The 22,140-nt window shown below is 37.1% G+C and overlaps 1 protein-coding gene across 1 annotated transcript in view; it reads right to left on the bottom strand.

Moving 5' to 3' along the window:
* Positions 1-22,140, bottom strand: part of LOC136316767 (lysine-specific demethylase 6A-like) — a 318,159-nt gene that overhangs the window by 162,632 nt on the left and 133,387 nt on the right. Inside the window, 2 exon segments of the mRNA XM_066248929.1 lie at positions 96-216; positions 3,211-3,269. Coding sequence (XP_066105026.1) covers positions 96-216; positions 3,211-3,269 — 180 coding nt within the window.

Raw genomic sequence — 22,140 nt, 5'->3', positions numbered from 1 at the left:
ATATAAATTCAAATTTATCAATATTCTTATTAAACACACAGACGTGTACCAAATGAACAGATACAACATATCTAAGAAATTCCTGAACCACCTACCTTTAAACTAGATTCATAGTCTGTGTTCACTTTGAACATAAGCCCAAGTCGTAAATGAATTTCCTTAGCACGACAAAAGCTGGGATCAACATAAAGCACCTCCTGAAATGCTTGAATTGCCCTTAAAGAATATAAACATAAGAAACTGTAAGATTTTAATATTTAAGTGTATTTTTCTTGGTAGTACAAGAAATATTCTGTTACAATTTTAACAAATAATTTATAAAGCATATGTATAGTAAAAGACATCAGAAAACAGTAAAGAATCTTATATGAATTTATTTCAACTTTCCCAAAATTTTCTACAATATTTAAAAGTTCTGTAATATTCTGAGTATTAATAACCAGTTTAAATATTCTGAAGCATTTTAGAAAAAGCCTAATAGGAAAGTCTTTTAAGTGTGGAAGAGTATAAGAATATTAATCATGGACCTATCCTGTTCAATATATATCAACTTTTAGAAGTTTTACTTCTACCTAAAGTCAAAAAGGCTTATTAATAAAAGACAATCTATTCTATCATTTTGCTATGACATATATTCCAAATGTACTATAACATACATGACACAGACAGTGGCTAGTATTTATTTTTTTTCACATGCAATTCCTATATAAAAGAATAATCAAGGAAAAAGACCATTCTTACTCCAACAGCAATGCAGTGCCACCTCTGCATAAATCAATAATCCATGTTTATAAGACTGTCTCTACCTACTTTTTCTGAATTGCATACTGTCTTAGTAATTTGTCTTTTTAACAGGTTTTAATTATCAATAAAGAAAATCTAGAACATTTGATATAACTCAAACATTTTGTACCATGTAATTTTCTAAATTAATGAGCATTAAAAAAGAAAAAAATTGTTCATTTTGATCTCAAGAACTGCCTAAACATATATATGAGATCATTTTAAATTTTTAACATGTATACAAAGTCAATTTATTTGTAATAGAAATATTATACACATACATGCCAAATTAAACAGAAAGCAACATACAACATGTCTTTAGTAACTCATTTAGAATAAGTCATAGTAAAATTGCTTGGCTATATAGAAATTTATGATCAAATTTAGCATTTCAGGTTAAAAACATATAAACATCATTCTAAAATGAGTTTTGAAATGTTATAATTTTCCCATAACTATTCTCTCATAACCAGCTTAATTAACATTTCCATATACATACAGAGTGGGCAAAGAATGTTTACAGTTGTGATTATGCAAAACACAACTGTAAATCTATGGCGACTGCTGTATTTAAAGCAATAAATATTTTCAATATAAACTGACTTGTCTACACTACCTATTTTAGTTTATCTTCGATTAAGGGGGCACATGGGTTATCTTAAATATATAAAGACTGTCTAACAGGGGTGCACTTTTCTATTATTAGACTGTAAAATTCTTTGTTCCCAATCTCACAATGGACTTCATGTAAATCTGTCTGACTCACTAAAATGATTGTATCAATTTGAACAAACAATGCTGTAAAAACTGGTTTAAAAATAGGCACATTTCCAGTCTGACACAGAGCAAACTACAACAAATTATTCCACTTAGTATAATTTTACACTTATTTCTAAACAATCTTCACATAAACTTAGTAACTCCTACTATAACTTTTGTAACCTCCTGTCCTCTTTCCATTTAAAAGTGATCAGAAGTCTATGAATGCAATGCCATTGACAGTTGTGCTAAATATATGGCATCTTTTTCTTTCAGTATGGAATATGCTTTAAATTATTAATAGTCCTGAACACAAAGCCTGCTCTGCCATTAAATCAGTAATTAAGAAACACAGAGTAAAAATAAATACATGTAATTTTGCCTATGAGTGAAATCAAAGAAATCCATGTAACTGGGCCTAGGTCAGATAGCTCAGTTGGTTAGAATGTTGACCCAACATGCCAAGGCTGCTTGTTCAACCCCTGGTCAGGGCACATAGAATAATCAACCAATGAAAGCTTGAATAAGTGAAACAATAAACTGATGTCTTTCTTTCTGTCTGTCTCCTGCTCTTTCCCCACCCCACTTCCTCACTGTCTAAAAATCAATAACTTTTAAAAAATTTAACAAAACAAACTATGTGATTGTTAAGATCTTTTCTAATTCTCAAAGTTCAGATTATAAATTCTGTGAATAGGATTGTCAGCAAATTTACAAACACCTTAAAGTGGCCCTAATATAGGCTCTTTATAAAGTAAGATTCACTATAAAAAGGGGAGTGGCTTAAGTTTGACCTCTAAAAGCAATGTGTAATTCAAGAGAAAAAATAATTATAACATCTATAATCCACAAGTTTAACAAGAAATCAAATACGTCCAAATATGTCCTATTTTAAAAGCCCCAAAGTCAAACAATAGGAACATCAGTAGTAAATTGGCCAACTAAAAACTAAATATGCACTCCTGGGAAGTCACATAAAATACTAATCAATGCATATTTAAGAACTCTTTTTAATATTCAGGATAACCTACGGAAAACATTGTTATGACCACTGGTCATGTAATCAATTCACCTTCCTTTAAATTCTCATAGCACATAAATCAGAAAAACACAAGTCAAGATCAAAAAGTTTTCCATATTTCATGTATACAAAAATAAAAAATTATTATCATAGGCCTTGGCTAGTTGGCTCAGTGGGTGGAGTGTCGCCAGGCATATGGACATCCCAGGTTCGATCCCCAGTTAGGGTACACAAGAGAAGTGACCATCTGCTTCTCTCCCTCTCCTGCAGCCAGTGGCTCAACTGGTTTGAATGTCCATGGTTGGTCTGAGTAGTCAGCCTCCGGAGCTAAAAATACCTGAGTTCATTCCAGCATCACCCCAGATGGGGTTGCTAGGTGGATCCCAGTTTGGGCGTATGTGGAAGTCAGTCTATTTCCCCTTCTCTCACTTAAAAAAAAATTACTATCATAATCTTCAACACTGAAAGACATATACTAATTACTATTAACTGAAATTCATTGAGAGTTTACAATGAGGCCTAAACTTGATTAGAAGCTTAAAAAATATTTATAATACTAATGAAATGTATGTTTACTGACATTAAAATATTCTGTGTTTATTCACACACACACACTATTATAACTGCACTACTATAAGTCAACTTACCAGTGAAATGCATTGTAGTAGAAGTAAACCAAACCAAGGCCATATAAAAAGGCAGAATTCTGTTAAAAAGAATAGCAAAAGTTTTTACATTTTAGGTTTCCAAGTTCTAAATATTCTTTCACATCTTAAAATATCCTTAAAAGAAATAATGAGGTCATGAGTCAACAAGTAACATGAAAGATAAAAAACTTCGAGAAACTTTTTGTCCTATTTTAACAGAAAACTCTTTTAAAATTCTGGTTAGTATGAATTAACAAAAGTAATAATTAATTAAAGCAATCCAGAGAAAGAAGAACAATGTTGGAGATGTTATACTCCCTGATTCAAATTACACTACATAGCTGTAAAAATGAAAACCATATTGTACTGGCATAAAATATGTACAGAACGAAGGAACAGAACACAGAGCTGAGATACAAACCTGTGTGTTTACAATAAACTAATATGCAACAAAGTAACCATTTATCTCTTCAACAAATGATGTTGGATAAAAGAGATAAAAAAACCCAAAAGTTTGTTGATAGAAAAACTGAACCCTTAACTTACAAAATTAACTCAAAAAAGCAAAGACAAAAATTACATATAAAAGTCAATACCATTAATTTTCTAAAAGAAAATGTAGATGAAGCACCTTGACTTTTATCTTAAAAAATTTTGAAATATGACAGAAAATATATAAATAACAGAAACAAATATCAACAAAAAGGACTATATCAAATTTAAAAGCTCTGCACAGCAAAAGTAACCATTAACCTAAAAAAACCTACAGAATAGGAGAAAACTGTAAAAACCATCAAAAAATACAAAGAACTCACACAACTCAATAACAGCAACAAAAATATGATTAAAAGTGGACAGAAGAACTAAATATTTTTCCAAAAAAAATCTGCAAATGGCCAAGAGGTAAATGTAACGATGATCAACATTTAGTTATCAAAGAGAAATAATTCAAAACCAGATTGAGATATAATCTTTAATATACTAGAATCACTATCATCAAAAAGACAAGACGTAATAAGTATTGGCTACACAGGCATGGCCAACATAAGCCCACGTAATGAGTTTATGTGGCCTGTAATTAAATTTTTAATATTCTCTGCTACTTTAAAATCTCAGAAGCGAAAGTGTCTTTGATCACTGGAAATCGAGATATTTAAGAAGATAGTGATACACAAAAAAGAATTCCGCATGTGACAAATCTAGGGTTAACTTCCAATAATTGGTCGAATGGATTTGTGATACTTCTTTATTTTAAAAAAAAATTCCATTATAAAGATTTACAACTTTTGGCCCTGGCCAGTTGGCTCAGTGGTAGAGCGTTGGCCTGGCGTGCAGGAGTCCCAGGTTCGATTCCCAGCCAGGGCACACAGGAGAAGCGCCCATCTGCTTCTCTACCTCTCCCCCTCTCCTTCCTCTCTGTCTCTCTCTTCCCCTCCCGCAGCCAAGGCTCCATGGGAGCAAAGTTGGCCCGGGCGCTGAGGGTGGCTCCATGGCCTCTGCTTTAGGCGCTAGAATGGATCTGATTGCGGCAGAGCGCCGCCCCAGATGGGCAGAGCATCACACCCTGGTGGGCCTGCCGGGTGGATCCCGGTTGGGCGCATGTGGGAGTCTGTCTGACTGCCTCCCCATTTCCAACTTCAGAAAAATACAGAAAAAAAAAATTTACAACTTTTGTACTCGTCTGTACTCGATATGAACTGTTTGACGTTTAGTGCTGATGTGAAACCTAGGCGGAGTTTGCCAGCGCGCAACCAAGGTCAAACAATTCGTTATTTTTGGGGTCAAGTGTGATGAATCAAGTGGCACTGTTGCATAAACAACAGCTGCAGATAACTGAAAACGTGTCTAGGCTATTTGTAAAATGAAATAATTGTTTTATTTGTGATATAACCCCTTCAAGCTCATTCTATTAATTATTGTTTTGATTGGTTACGATACAGTTTGGATATTTATATGGTTTGTAATTATATGTTTATTAAAATAATATATATTAATTTTTTATTTGCATTTATTCATAAACAAATTACATAAAATTTAGTTTACTTAAATCATTTTTGTATTTAATATTTTTTAATTTTAATATTTCGTCTGGCCTGTCAAAAGTTTTCTTTCTAATCTGGCCCGGGGGCAAAAACTATTGGCCACACCTGGGCTAGCATGTGAAGAAAAGGAAACTTTCATGCACTGTTGTTGAAATGTGAATTAAATAAAAATTTATAGATAAGATTAGGGAATTTTTTGCCTGATATCAGATGAAAGATGTTGAGAAAATCACTGTTGAAGAAAAAAACATAAGAACTGAGACTGGAGGATGACCTCAAAGAAATGGCAGCATGATATGTACTTCTGATCTCTCCCTTTGAAATTTCAACAAATTGAACAGCTATGACACAGAGAAGGACCTCCAACTAGGTTCACAGGTGAGTGAACCTAGAAAGAACCGTTTGGTTCACTGAAAGAGTCAAACACCAAACGGACTAAAAGTGGGATGGTGTGAAAAGGGAGGACAGAAGATAAAACTCTTTGTGGTGCAGTGAGGAGAGGGAAAGAGAGAGGAAGGAACAAAACCAGTGTTACTGGGTTACTTTTCTCTCTGCTGGACTACAAGAAAAAAGTTCAGGCTCTCTGGATTTTGTCTAAGAGGTGCAGACGGGAACTCAGAATGACTGGATTTCCTTCTTCCAGGAGAAGCAGTGCCATAGAAAGGCAGAGGAAAGATAAACCAAAAGAGCCAAAACACAGTGTCATGGCAAGTGTTCTTGCACTCAGCAGAGACACAGGAAGCTAAGATGGGCCCCCCAGCCTCCCATATCCCACCTCCCTCACCTTGCAGTGTAGACAGTGACAAAGACAAACCCCACAGCTAGCTCTTCAGAGCCACTTTCTCCCCTGAAGAACAGAAGTGTTCCGCATCTGGTCCCTGGGTCTACTGAGACAGGGGAGAAGCACCCAGTGTGCTGAGATCACCACTTCCAGAGTCATAGAGTAGAAAAACTGAAGACACACAAATCTGAAGCTGTAAAGCTGAAGCCGTAAAGCCCTCACAACACATTCTACCAACCAATTTGTCTGTGGCCCTTCCTACATCATTGTGACAGCAACATCTAAGCAGAGGACAGCCCAGGAACCTCACAGAAATAAATTTTGTAATGCAGCGGCACCTACTGAAAGAAACCTCTCAAAACCAAAATTTATTTTTCCTTTTTTCGTCTTATCTTATTTCTTTTTCTCTTTTCCTCTTTTGAATTTCATTTTCTTTAGTTTATATTTTTTATTTTAATACTTTCTAGGTGTTTTGTTTTTGTTTTTTTTTTGTTTGTTTTTTTTCATTTTTCTGAAGCTGGAAACAGGGAGAGACAGTCAGACAGACTCCTGCATGCCCCCGACCAGGATCCACCCGGCACGCCCACCAGGGGGCGACGCTCTGCCCACCAGGGGGCGATGCTCTGCCCATCCTGGGCGTCGCCATGTTGTGACCCTCCTGGGTGTCGCCATATTGCGACCAGAGCCACTCTAGCGCCTGGAGCAGAGGCCACAGAGCCATCCCCAGCGCCCGGGCCATCTTTGCTCCAATGGAGCCCTGGCTGCAGGAGGGGAAGAGAGAGACAGAGAGGAAGGCGAGGCGGAGGGATGGAGAAGCAAATGGGCGCTTCTCCTATGTGCCCTGGCCGGGAATCAAACCTGGGTCCTCCGCACGCTAGGCCGACGCTCTACCGCTGAGCCAACCGGCCAGGGCTTCTAGGTGTTTTGTTTTTGATATTTTGTTTATTTTCAATCTTCTGTTTGTACTTTTACTTGTAATAAATATTAAGGGTTTTTTTGGTAATTTTTTCACTTTTTTAGTAGTGTTTTTATATCAGGGTTAACAATAGCACCCTCAAATGCCATCGAGAAATAATAAATTGAATACCACGGCTACACAACACAGAGACGTAGTTCAGAAATAAAATGAAAAAATCTCAATCACATAGAAACAATGAAGTTAAAGATAAAAACTAAAGTTCGAAAATGCTCAACAAAATAAGAGAAGATACTAATAGGGAACCTAATGAGCTCAGAAAACAAATTAATGAACAAAACAAATACCTCACCAAGAAAATTGACACTTTAAAAACAGAGATGAAGAACATAATACATGATCTGAAGACTGAGGTAGCAAGTTTAGCTAAAAGAACAAGCCAGGCAGAGAAAAGAATCAGTGACATCAAAAACAGATGAGTGATGCTGAAGAGTCACAAATTTAAAAAACTGAGAGCTCTATAAAAATCATCTGACTCCATCAGAAAAAGCAGTGTAAGAATAATAGATATATCAGAAGAAGAGAGGGAGAAGTGAATGGAGAGCTTATACAAACAAATACTTGATAAGAATTTCCCAAACCTATGGAAAAAGTTAGAGCCTCAAATACAAGAAGCAAACAGAACACCAAGTTATTGCAACCTGAAAAGACCTACTCCCAAGAACACTGTCATAAAATTGTCAAAAACCAATGAAAAAGAAAGAATCCTTGAGGCAGCTAGGGGAAAGAAGAACATAACATGTAAAGGAAAACCAGGTTATCATCAGACATCTCAGCAAAACTCTACAAGCCAGAAGAGAGTGGACTCCAACATTCAAACTACTGAAAGAAAGGAATTACTAGCCAAGAATACTATATCTATCAGTTACCCTTCGAATATGAAGGAAAAACAAAAACTTTTACAGACATACAAAAGCTGACGTAATTTTTTACAAGAAAACCTCTACTGCAGGAAATACTCAAGGGGGTTATGCAACCAGACACAAAGAACAAAACAAATCAAAACTACAAGTAAAAGCTCCAACAAGGTCACAATAAAAACAAAGATAATCTGTGACAACAATAACATAAAAGGGGAGAGGATAAAGATCTGTAGCAAAGGAAGATGCAGTGCAGAAGCACTCATAAGACAAAGGGCTCTTAATATAAACCTAATGGTAACCACCCCTGAAAAAGCCACTACTGAAATACACAACTTTAAAAAAGAAGAAACAGGGGAAAGTATGAAATACCACCAAACAAAAACTGACATAAAAACAAGAGAACCAAATAAGACACAGAGCTATTAGAAAATAAAACTAAAAAGGCTACAGAAAATCCTCAAGTGTCAATAATGACCCTAAATATAAACAGACTGAACTTACCAATACAGAGACTAAGAGTAGCAGATAGGATAAAAATGTAAAATCCAAACCACACTGCCTTCAAGAGACACATCTAAGCTCCAAGGACAAAAGTAGGTTCAAAATTAAACGCTGAAAAACAATTCTCCAAGCAAATAATATCCAAAAAGCCATACTCATATCTGAAAAAGCTGACTTCAACAAAGCAAGGTTAAAGAGACAAAAATGGACATTTCACAATGATAAAGGGAACACTGTATCAAGAAGAAATAACACTTCTTGATATTTATGAACCAAACCAGGAAGCACCAAAATATATAGAACAATCTACTAACTGATCTATTTTTACAGAAGCAAATAAAAGCACAATTATACTTGGAGATTTCAACACACCATTGATGGAATTAGATAGATTATCCAAACAGAAAATCAATAAAGAAATATTTATTGGCCTTAAATGACACACTGAACCAAACAGACATTAGATATTTACAGGGCATTTCATCCCAAAATACATTTTTCTCCGGTGTGCACAAACCATTCTCAAGGACAGGCCATTAATTGGGTGCAAAACTAACATCAACAAAATCAAGAAGACTAATATTATACCAAGCATACTTTCTTACCATAGAAGGCTTTGAAATTAGAATTCTACTGTAAAAAGAATATAAAGAAATCCATTAAAATGTGGGAATTAAACAACATACTTCTAAAAACTGACTGGATCAAACAAGAAATAAAAGCAGAGATCAAAAGATATATACAGATAAATGAAAATGGCAATACAGCATATCAAATTTTCTGGGATGCAGTGAAAGAGGTAATAAGAAAGAAGTTTATAACTTTACAAGGTTATATCACGAAACAAGTGAGATACCAAGTAAACAACCTAAAATCACATTTAAAGGAAATGGAAAAAAAAAAAAAGAACAAAGACAGCAGAAGAAAGAAAATAATAAAAATTAGAGCAGAACTAAGTGAAAAGGAGAACAAAAATACTACAGAAAATATTAATACAACAAAGAGCTGATTCTTTAAAAAGATCAATAAAACTGACAAACCACTAGCTAGACTCACTAAAGAAAAAAAGGAAAAAACTCATATAAACAAGTCCAAAATGAAAGAAAAGTTACTACAGAAATCATAGATACACCAAAGTTCATAGTAGAATATCATGAAAGATTATATGCCAACAAATTCAACAACCTAGAGGAAATGAATAAATTCCTTGAACTATGCAATCTTCCTAGACCAAGTCACAAAGAAGTGGGAAACATAAAAAGACCTATAAGCATGGAGGAAATAGAAACAACAATTAAAAATCTCCCAAAAAACAACAGTCCAGGACCAGATAGCTACAAAGGTGAATTCTACCATAACATTCTAAGAAGATTTGGTGACTATACTTCTCAAAGTCTTCCAAAAAATAGAAGAAGCAATACACCCTGACACATTTTATGAGGCCAACATAACCTTCATACCAAAACATGACAAGGATAATATTTAGAAAAAATAAAACTACAGACCAATATCTCTAATGCATACAATTGCAAAAGTCCTTAACAAAATATTAGCAAATCAGATACAACACATTACAAAAAACAATACATCATCATCAAGTGGAATTCATCCCAGAAACACAAGGATATATGAATATACAGCAACTGATTAACATCATATACCATATCAACAAAACAAAGAACAAAGATCATATGATCCTATCAATAGATGTAGAGAACACATTCAGTAAGATACAACATCCCTTTGAGTTTAAAACACTCAATAAAAATGGAATAGAAGGAAAGTACTTCAATATCATTAAGTCCATAGGTAACAAACCATCAGCTAATATCATACTAAATGGTGACAACATGAAGGCTTTTCCTTTAAAATCAGGTACAAAACAAGGCTGCTCACTTTCTCTACTCTTAAACATAGTTCTGCAAGTTCTAGCCAAAGCAATCAGTAAAGAGAAAGAAATAAAAGGCACGCAAACAGGGAAAAAAGAAATAAAGGTATCACTTTTTGCAGATGACATGACCCTATATATAGAAGACCCCAAAAACTCCACCATAAGACAATTAGACACAATAAACCAATAAAGTTAAGTCATAGGATACAAAATCAATATACAAAATTTAACTGCTTTTCTATATACCAATGATGAAACTTCAAAAAATGAATTAAAAACAACAATTCCTCTTACAATTGCAACAACAACAAACACCAAGGAATAAACTTAACAAAGGATATGAAGGACATACATACTGAAAACTAGAAAACATTACTAAAAGAAATTTAAAAAGACAATGAAATGGAAAGATATTGCATGTTCATGAATTGGAAGAATCAACATAGTTAAAATGGCCACATTACCTTAAGCAACATACAGATTTAATGCAATCTCAATCAAAATCCGTGTTATTTTTTAAAGAAATAAAACAAAAAATTACCAAAATGGTATGAGACCATAAGAAACCCCAAAGAGCCAAAGCAATCCTGAGAAAAAAATAATTAAGCTTTTTCACAGTATCTGACTTAAATTATACTACAGAGCCAAAATAATCAAAACAACACGGTATTGGCAGAAAAACAGACATACAAACCAAAAGAACACAATCAAGAGCCCAGAATTAAAACCACATATACAGTGTGTCCGTCAAGTCATGGTGCACTTTTGACTGGTCACAGGAAAGCAACAAAAGACGAGAGAAATGTGAAATCTGCACCAAGTAAAAGGAAAACCTTCCCAGTATCTGTAGGATGATGTGGCAGCATGTGTGCATGCGCAGATGATGACGTCACACCATGTATACAGCGGAGTAGCCCACGGCCATGCCAGTCGAGATGTGGGACGGTACAGAGGAAAGTTCAGTGTGTTCTGTGGCTCACTCAATTTGAATCCGTGACCAAAGTGCGACGTGAATATCGGCGCGTTTATAACAAAGCGCCCCCACATAGGAATAACATGACTCAGTGGGATAAGCCGTTGAAGGAAACTGGCAGCTTGGTGGAAAAACCCTGTTCTGGTAGGCCATCAGTCAGTGACGAGTCTGTAGAAGCTATACGGGATAGCTACCTACCTAAGGAGCCCTAAAAAATCTGTGTGTGAGCCCACATCGAACTGCACTGAATAGGTATTAAACTGGGAGAGTTTTCCTTCTTTTTGGTGCAGATTTCACATTTCTATCATCTTTTGTTGCTTTCCTGTGACCAGTCAAAAGTGTACCATGACTTTACAGACTCTCTCTCTCTCTCTCTCTCTCTATATATATATAGACATAATATCTTTGACAAAAGAGCCAAAACAGATAATGGAGAAAAGATAGCTCTTCAATAAATGATGCTGCCTGACCTGTGGTGGCGCAGTGGATAAAGCGTCGACCTGGAAATGCTGAGGTCGCTGGTTCGAAACCCTGGGCTTGTCTGGTCAAGGCACATATGGGAGTTGATGCTTCTAGCTCCTCCCCCTTCTCTTTCTCTGTCTGTCTCTCCTCTCTCTCTCTGTCTCCCTCTCTCCCCTCTAAAAATGAATAAATAAAATTTAAAAAAAAATGATGCTGAGGCCCTGGCTGGTTGGCTCAGTGGTAAGAGCGTCAGCCTGGTGTGCAGAAGTCCCGGGTTCAATTCCCAGCCAGGGCACACAGGAGAAGTGCCCATCTGCTTCTCCACCCCTCCCCCTCTTCCTCCTCTCTGTCTCTCTCTTCCCCTCCCGCAGCAGTCGAGGCTCCATTGGAGCAAAGATGGCCCGGGCGCTGGGGATGGCTCCTTGGCCTCTGCCCCAGGCGCTACAGTGGCTCTGGTCGCAACAGAGTGATGCCCCGGAGGGGAAGATCACTGCCCCCTGGTGGGCAGAGGGTCGCCCCCTGGTGGGCGTGCCGGGTGGATCCCGGTCCGGCACATGCAAGAGTCTGTCTGACAGTCTCTCCCGTTTCGAGCTTCAGAAAAAATACAAAAAAATAAAAAAGTAAATAAATGATGCTGAGAAAACTGAAAAGCCACATGTAAAAGAATGAAACGTGACAACAGTTTGTCCTCCCTGCAGAAAAATGAACTCAAAATGAATCAAAGACCTAAATATAAGTTCCAAACTGTTAAATAACACAGAAGAAACATAGGTACTAAGCTCAATAACTTTGGTCGTAGAGAACAATTTATTAATTTGACCCCAAAGGCAAAAGAAGTAAAGGCAAAATAAATGAATGGGAATATATCAAACTGAAAAGCTACTGCACAGCAAAAATAAATAAATAAAAAGACAGGCTATTTAATGGGAGACAATTTTTGTAAACAAGTGCTCCAATAAGCAGTTAATATTCAAAATACAGAAAAAACTCAAAATGCTCGGCAAGAAACAAACAACCCAATAAAAAATGGGAGAGGACCTGAACACTTTTCCCAAAAGGACATACAAATGGCCAACAGATATATGAAAAGATGTTCATTTTCACTAGCTATTAGAGAAATGCAAATCAAAACTACAATGAGATACCACTTCACACCTGTTAGATTAGCTATTATCAACAAGACAGGTAATTAGCAAGTGTTGTGAAGAGGCTATAGAGAAAAAGGAGCCCTCATTAACTGCTGCTGGGAATGCAAATTAGGACAACCATATGGAGATGTGGTGGTTCCTCATAAAATTAGAGTAGAATTACATATGACCCAGCAATCTGTATACTAGGTATCAACCTACAAAACTCAAAAACACTGATACATAAAACATAGACTTCCATGTCCATCACAGCATTATTCACAGTGGCCAAGACAAGGAAACAACCAAAGTGTCCCTCAATAGAGGACTGGATAAATAAAATGGAATACTACTTGGCCATAAGAAATGACGACATAGTGACATTTACGACAGCATGGATGGCCCTCACTCATTATACTGAGTGAGAAAAGTAAATCAGAAAAAACTAAGAACTGTGAAATTTCACCCATAGGTGTGAAATAAAACTAAGATTCATGGACATACATAAAAGTGAAGTGGTTAGCAGGGAAAGAGGATGGGAGGAGTGAGACAGAGAGTGATGGGAGGTTTATAGAGGGATAAATATAGGGTGAGAGAAAATTATTTGACTTTGGGTAAACAACATAATCAACAGTTCAAATGTTATAGAAATGTTTATCTAAACTCTTATTTATCAATGTCACACTTAATTTTCTAAATAAATTTTTGTAAAAATGTTAAATTTTATAAATCTTAAAAAAGAAAGAAAATATGAATTGGTTCAGCCGATTTAAATAATGTAACTTTAAATTTAAAAACAGATCTATCTAACGAGTAAAATGAATCAAACAGAGATGAAAAACTCAATTTGTAAACTTAAAAATGAGATAAGCTAGCTAATAGAATATGCCAGATAGAGGAGAGAATTAGTGACATAGAAGACAAGCAACTAGAGACACTTCAGAAAGAGAGAAGAGAAACTCACCAAATTTTAAAAAATGAGAAAGCCCTACAGGAATTGTCTGACTCCATCAGAGAGTGCAACATAAGAATAATAGGTATATCAGAAGGAGAAGAGAGAGAAAATGGAATGGAGAACATATTCAAACAAATAATAGATGAGAACTTCCCAAGCCTGTGAATAGAATTAGAGCTCTGAATTCAAGAAGCAAACAGAACACCGAATTATCTTAATCCTAAAAAACCTACCCCAAACCACATCATAATGAAATTGGCACGAACAAATGACAGAAAAAATTCTCAAGGCAGCCAGGGAAAAGAAGAATACAACATATAAAGGAAGGCCCATTAGATTATCAACAGATTTCTCAGCAAAACTATATGCTAGAAGAGAGTGGACCCCAGTAGTTAAAAAGTTCTGAAAGAGAGGAACTTCCAGCCAAGATTACTATACCCATCAAAACTATCCATAAAATACAAAGGAGAAATAAAAATACTCACAGATACAGAGAAGATGAGAAAATTTATCACTAGAGAACCTCAACTTCAGAAAATACTAGAGGGGGTTTTCTGAACAGATACAAAGAAAAAAACTACAAGTAAAAGATCCATCAAGATCACAATAAAAACAAGATTAATCTGTGACAATAAAAACAAAAAAGAGAACAAAGATAACAGTAGCAAAGGAGGATGGAGTGAGATAATGTACTACAATGAACATGATATATATCCTTTCCATTACTTAATGGTAACCCTGAAAAAATCAACACAGAAGCACAAGGCTGGAAAAAATTGGAACAGAGAAAAGAAGTCTGGATTACAACCAAACAAAAACAAATGATATAAAAACAAAAGAGAAGAACCAAACAAAATATAAAACTATCAGAAAGCAATATATAAAATGGCAAATGGAAACCTGCAAGTGTCAATAATTACACTAAAAAAAATGGACTGAACACACCAATAAAAAGACACAATGTAGCCGAATGGATAAAAAAGAAAATCCAACTGTATGCTGCCTACAAAAAACACACCTAAGCTACAAGGATAAAAACAAATTCAAAGTGAAAGAGTAGAAAACAATACTCCAAACAAATAACATCGAAAAAAAAAAAGCAGGGGTAGCCATACTTATATCTTATAATGCTGACTACAAGACAGCAAAGGTAATCAGAGACAAAGACAGTCATTTCATCATGATAAAGGGGACATTGAATCAAGAAGACATAACATTTCTCAATATATATGAACCAAACCAAGGAGCACCAAAATATATAAGACTGCTAAAAACAAAAATTGACCAAATACAATCATACGTGGAGACCTTGGGACACCACTGACAGCTCTAGATAGCTCATCCAAACAGAAAATCAATAAAGAAATATTGGCCTTAAATGAAACACTAGAACAACTGAATATGATAGACATCTACAAGGCATTTCATCCCAAAGTGCCAGAGTATAAATTTTTCGATAGTGTACATAGAACAGTCTCAAGAATTGACCATACAGAGAGACAAGATGGCGCTGGAGTAGGCGGATGTACCAGCATCTACCTCCCAGAACCAATGTGGATTACAAACTAATTTTATGAACTATCAGCTGGAAAAACCAACTTTGGACTAAACTAAAAGGACTCTTCAACCAAGGAACGCTGAAGAAGCCACACAGAGACTGGTAGAAAAAGCGGAAACGCGGAGAGGGCTGCCCGGCTTCTCGGAGCGAACGGCAGCAGGGAGAGACTCGCATGGCGGGAAATGAGTTTAGCAGAGGGGGAAGGGTCCTGAGCCCCAGGAACAAAGCCCCAGCGTGCAGACCCAGAGCCTAGAAGAAGCGTAAGAACAGTATTTAGCTGGAAACAAGTCAGGATACTGTTTGTGAGAGAGTCTGATTTCTCAGACCCAGGATCCTTCTTAAAGGGACCACGCAGGACATCTCTCTCAAAAACACTCACCCGGGGCTGCTGGAGACGGAGGGAGAGGGGAGAGAACCACAGTAACAGGAAGAGAGTGCAATCTAGGAGGCATAGGAAAAAACATTTTGGGAGATAGCCACCCTAACCCCTGGAACGAGTCACTCCCCAAAGCTGAAGTGAATATTTCCCCCGGAAACAGCAATACCAGCAAAGGGAAGCAGGAGAGCAGCCAAACAAGCTCCCTCATGGCACTCAGAGCAGAGTCGCTTAGATGGAGGGAGCTTTTAGGTCTACAGTAGTGAGTCTTGGGGTCGGAAATGCAACGCACCCACCCACGCGGCTGAGGGCGCACCGGAGAGCCGGCGGCAGCGGGAGACAAAAGCGCGGTTCTGCTAGCAGGGGCGGAAGCCGGCTGGGCACACTGGGCTCAGGTGTGAGCTCAATCTTGCCCAGCTAGGGAGAAGGGGGCGTGCAAAAGCGGCCAAGCTCAGCTGCCGGCAGCCTGTAATCCAGCCTCCTGGAGAAGGGTGGGAAACCCAGAAAGGGTAGAAATCAGCCCCGAGCAAGGGCAGAGGAGCACATCCCTGCCCCGCTCCTGCAACCCAGGCTTGCTGTCTGACTTGGTAGCCTGCTCCTCCCACGAGGGTGGAGCCAAAAGCCCAGAAGAGGCGGAGTTCCACTATGAAGCTGAGCTTGGGCACGCAGCCCTGCCTGGCGGTAGAGCCAAGGCTAGCAGCTGTTCCTTGAGTGGAATCATCCTGCAAAGGCAGGGCGAAAGCTCAGAAACAGGTGGAGACCCGCAGCAGAGCAAAGGTGCTTGCCAGTGCCCTCAGGACCGAGCATAACGTCACACACAGGGCCGGGGCAAAGGCCAAGGCCACCAACCCTTGTGCACCCGAGCACGTGATCACAGCCACTCTCGTGAAGAGAAAATGCAGAGGCAGAGAAATACAACACAAATAAACCAAGAGAAATCCCCAGAAAAGGACCTAAGTGAATCAGATATAACCAAATTACCAGATGCAGAGTTTAAAATAACGATTGTTAGGATGCTCAAAGATATTAGAACCACCATAGATGGCCATTACGAAAACCTAAATAAAGAGATAACAAATATAAAAAAGGACATTGAAATAATAAAAAAGAATCAGACAGAAATGACAAATACAATATCTGAAATAAAGAATACAATGGAAGGAATTAAAAGCAGGATGGATGAAGCAGAGAATCGAATCAGTGAGTTAGAGGACACAATAAATAAAGGCACGGAAGCAGAGCAGAAAAAAGAAAAGAGACTCAAAAAGTCTGAGGAAACTCTAAGAGAGCTCTGTGATAACATGAAGAGAAATAACATCCGCATCATAAGGGTTCCTGAAGAAGAGAAAGAACAAGGGATAGAGACTTTGTTCAAACATATTATAGCAGAAAACTTCCCCCCAATTAAGGCAAGAAAACATTTCACATGTTCAAGAAGCACAGAGAACTCCATTAAGGAGAAACCCAAAGAAACCAACACCAAGACACATCATAATTAAATTACCAAAGCTAAATGATAAAGAGAAAATATTAAAAGCTGCTAGAGAAAAAAAGACTATCACCTACAAAGGAGCCCCCATAAGGATGCCTTCTGACTTCTCAACAGAAACACTTGAGGCCAGAAGGGAATGGCAAGAAATATTCAAAGTAATGAGAACAAGAACCTACAACCAAGACTACTTTATCCAGCAAGGCTATCATTTAAAATTGAAGGAGAAATAAAAAGCTTTACAGACAAAAAAAAACTCAAGGATTTCACTGCAACCAAACCAAGGCTGCAAGAAATGCTAAGGGACCTCTTGTAAACAGATCAAAGGGAAAAAAAGAATATAGCAAAAGAGAAAAACAGTTTTAAAGAAAAAAAAATGGCAACAAACAATTACATATCAGTAATAACCTTAAATGTTAATAGATTAAATGATCCGATCAAGAGACATAGGGTAGCTGCGTGGATAAGAAAACAGGACCCATACATATGCTGTCTACAAGAGACACACCTTAAATCAAAAGATGCACACAGACTGAAGATAAAAGGATGGAAAAAAATATTTCACGCAAATGGAAATGAAAAAAAAGCTGGGGTAGCAATACTTATATCAGACAAAATGGACTTTAGAACAAAGACCATAGTTAGAGATAAAGAAGGTCACTACATAATGATAAAGGGAGCAATACAAAAGGAAGATATAACCATTATAAATATCTACGCACCTAATATAGGAGCACCTAAATATATAAAGCAGACTTTGATAGACTTAAAGGGCGAGATCAACAGCAATACTATAATAGTAGGAGATTTCAATACCCCATTAACATCATTAGACAAATCCTCAAGAAAGAAAATTAACAAAGAAACAGCAGACTTAAAGGACATATTAGATCAACTCGATTTAATAGATATCTTCAGAACCTTTCACCCTAAAACAACAGAATATACATTCTTTTCAAGCGCTCATGGTACATTCTCTAGAATAGACCACATGTTAGGGCACAAAAGCGGGCTCAACAAATTTAAGAAGATTGAAATCATATCGAGCACTTTCTCTGATCACAATGGCATTAAACTAGAAATCAACCACAATAGAAAAATTGAAAAACATTCAAACACTTGGAAACTAAATAGCACGTTATTAAACAATGAATGGGTTAACATTGAGATCAAAGAAGAAATTTAAAAATTCCTAGAGACAAACAATAATGAGCATACATCAACTCAAAATTTATGGGACACAGCAAAAGCAGTCCTGAGAGGGAAGTTTATAGCATTACAGGCATACCTCAAGAAGCTAGAAAAAGCTCAAATAAACAACTTAACCCTGCATCTAAAAGAACTAGAAAAAGAACAGCAAGTAAAGCCCAGAGCTAGTAGAAGGAAGGAAATAATAAAGATCAGAGCAGAACTAAATGACATAGAAGCTAAAGAAACAATACAGAGGATCAATGAAACCAGGAGCTGATTCTTTGAAAAGGTAAACAAGATCGATGAACCTTTAACAAGACTCACCAAGAAAAAAAGAGAGAGGACTCAAATAAATAAAATTGGAAATGAGAGTGGAGAAATAACTGACAAAACAGAAATACAAAATATTGTAAAAAAATACTATGAAGAACTGTACGCCAAAAAACTAGACAACCTAGATGAAATGGACAATTTCCTTGAATCATATAATCTTCCAAAAATCAATCTGGAAGAATCAGAAAACCTAAACAGACCAATTACAACAAATGAGATTGAAACAGCTATCGAAAAACTCCCAAAAAAGAAAAGTCCTGGGCCTGATGGCTTCACAAGTGAATTCTACCAAATATTCAAAGAACTAACTCCTATCCTTCTCAAGCTATTTCAAAAAATTCAAGAGGAAGGAAGACTTCCAAACTCCTTTTATGAGGCGAGCATAATCCTGATTCCAAAACCAAGCAAAGACAACACAAAAAAAGAAAATTATAGGCCAATATCCCTGATGAACTTAGATGGAAAATCCTCAACAAAATATTAGCAAACTGGATCCAGCAATATATGGAAAAAATCATACACCATGATCAAGTAGGATTTATTCTTGGGAGGCAAGGCTGGTACAATGTTCGTAAATCAATCAATGTGATTCATCACATAAACAAAAGAAAGGAGAAAAACCACATGATAATTTCAATAGATGCAGAAAAAGCATTTGATAAAGTCCAGCACCCATTCATGATCAAAACTCTCAGCAAAGTGGGAATACAGGGAACATACCTCAACATGATAAAGGCCATCTATGACAAACCCACAGCCAACATCATACTCAATGGGCAAAAATTAAAAGCAATACCCTTAAGATCAGGAACAAGGCAGGGTGCCCCCTTTCACCACTCTTATTCAACATAGTTCTGGAAGTCCTAGCCACAGCAATCAGACAAGAAAAAGAAATAAAAGGTATCCAAATTGGAAAAGAAGTAAAACTATCATTATTTGCAGATGACATGATATTGTATATAGAAAACCCTAAAGTCTCAGTCAAAAAACTACTAGACCTGATAAAAGAATTTAGCAAGGTGGCAGGATATAAAATTAATACTCAGAAATCAGAGGCATTTTTATATACTAATAATGAACTGTCAGAAAGAGAAATCAGGGAATCAATCCCCTTTACCATTGCAACCAAAAAAATAAAGTACCTAGGAATAAATCTAACCAATGAGATTAAAGACTTGTACTCGGAAAATTATAAAACATTGATAAAAGAAATCAGGGAAGATACGAATAAGTGGACGCATATACCGTGCTCATGGTTAGGAAGAATAAACATCATTAAAATGTCTATATTACCCAAAGCAATTTATAAATTCAATGCAATACCAATGAAAATACCAATTACTTACTTCAAAGACATAGAACACATATTCCAAAAATTTATATGGAACCAAAAAAGAACACGAATAGCCTCAGCAATCCTGAAAAGGAAGAAAAAAGCGGGAGGTATCACACTTCCAGATATCAAGTTATATTATAAGGCCATTGGACTCAAAACAGCATGGTACTGGCATAAGAACAGGCACATAGATCAATGGAACAGAACAGAGAACTCAGAAATAAACCCACAGCTCTATGGACAACTGGTATTTGACAAAGGAGGTAAGACAATACAATGGAGTAAAGACAGCCTCTTCAACAAATGGTGTTGGGAAAACTGGACAGCTACCTACAAAAAAATGAAACTAGACCACCAACTTACACCACTCACAAAAATAAACTCAAAATGGATAAAAGACTTAAATATAAGCCGTGAAACCATAAGCATCTTAGAAGAAAACATAGGCAGTAAGCTCTCTGACATCTCTCGCAGCAATATATTTGCTGATTTGTCTCCACAGGCAAGTGAAATAAAAGACAGGATAAACAAATGGGACTTTATCAAACTAAAAAGCTTCTGCACAGCTAAAGACAATAAGAACAGAATAAAAAGACAAACTACACAATGGGAGAATATATTTGACATTGTGTCTGATAAGGGGTTAATAACCAAAATTTATAAAGAACTTGTAAAACTTAATACCAGGAAGACAAACAATGCAATCCAAAAATGGGCAAAAGAAATGAATAGACACTTCTCCAAAGAAGACACACAGATGGCCAATAGGCATATGAAAAAATGTTCAACATCACTAATGATTAGAGAAATGCAAATTAAAACCACAATGAGATATCACCTCACACCAGTCAGAATGGCACTCATCAATAAAACAACCCAGAATAAGTGCTGGCGAGGATGTGGAGAAAAGGGAACCCTCCTGCACTGCTGGTGGGAATGCAGACTGGTGCAGCCATTGTGGAAAACAGTGTGGAGATTCCTCAAGAAATTAAAAATCGAGCTGCCTTTTGACCCAGCTATACCACTGTTAGGAATATACCCCAAGAACACCATAGCACTGTTTGAAAAGAAGAAATGCACCCTCATGTTTATGGCAGCATTGTTCACAATAGCAAAGATTTGGAAACAGCCCAAGTGTCCATCAGAGGACGAGTGGATTAAAAAGCTTTGGTATATATATACTATGGAATACTACTCAGCCATAAGAAATGATGACATCGGATCTTTTCCAACAACATGGATGGGCCTAGATAACATTATACTGAGTGAAAGAAGTAAATCAGAAAAAACTAAGAACTATATGTTTCCACACATAGGTGGGACATAAATATGAGACTCAGAGACATGAACAACAGTGTGGGGGTTACAGGGTGGGGGGAGGAGAGGGAGGGGGTTGAGGTAGGGGAGGGGCACAAAGATCATGGCTTTTCAGCATTTGCCATATTCCCCCCTTAATCTATAGACAGACAGCAAATATTTACGTATGGTGTCCCCACTATAAAGACTGCTGTGTTAGGGACAAATGCTGATAAACTATTTCAGCAGTTCCTCCTTCTTCAAAGACTTATATGTAAACATAGAGCTCCATGTTTCATAGGACATTCTCAAGCTCACTCCATGCTCCCTGGTGCTTATAGCACAAGGGAATGCCCCCCCCTTTTTTTTAGTATTTTTTCTTTTATTTATTTATTCTTTGTATATTTCTGAGGATGGGGATGGGGAGGCAGTCAGACAGACTCCTGCATGTGCCTGACTGGGATCCACCTGGCATGCCTACCGGGGGGAATGCTCTGCCCATCTGGGATGTTGCTCTGTTACAACCGGAGCCATTCTAGCGACTGGGGCAGAGGCCATGGGGCCATCCTTAGTGCCCAGGGTGGATTTGCTCCGGTGGAGCCTTGGCTGTGGGCGGGAGGAGAGAGACGAAGAGGAAGGAGAGGGGGAGGAGTGGAGAGGTAGATGGGCGCTTCTCCTGTGTGCTCTGGCCAGAAATCGAACCCGGGAATCCTGCACACCAGGCCAATGACTCCGACAGGTCTACCATATCATGCTTTTTACTTAAAAAAAAAAAATTTA

Source organism: Saccopteryx bilineata, chromosome X (genome assembly GCF_036850765.1).
Source record: "Saccopteryx bilineata isolate mSacBil1 chromosome X, mSacBil1_pri_phased_curated, whole genome shotgun sequence".
In the NCBI taxonomy this organism is placed as follows: Eukaryota; Metazoa; Chordata; class Mammalia; order Chiroptera; family Emballonuridae; genus Saccopteryx; species Saccopteryx bilineata.
The sequence above is the reverse complement of the archived record's forward strand: the minus strand, read 5'-3'. Positions and strand labels throughout refer to the sequence as shown.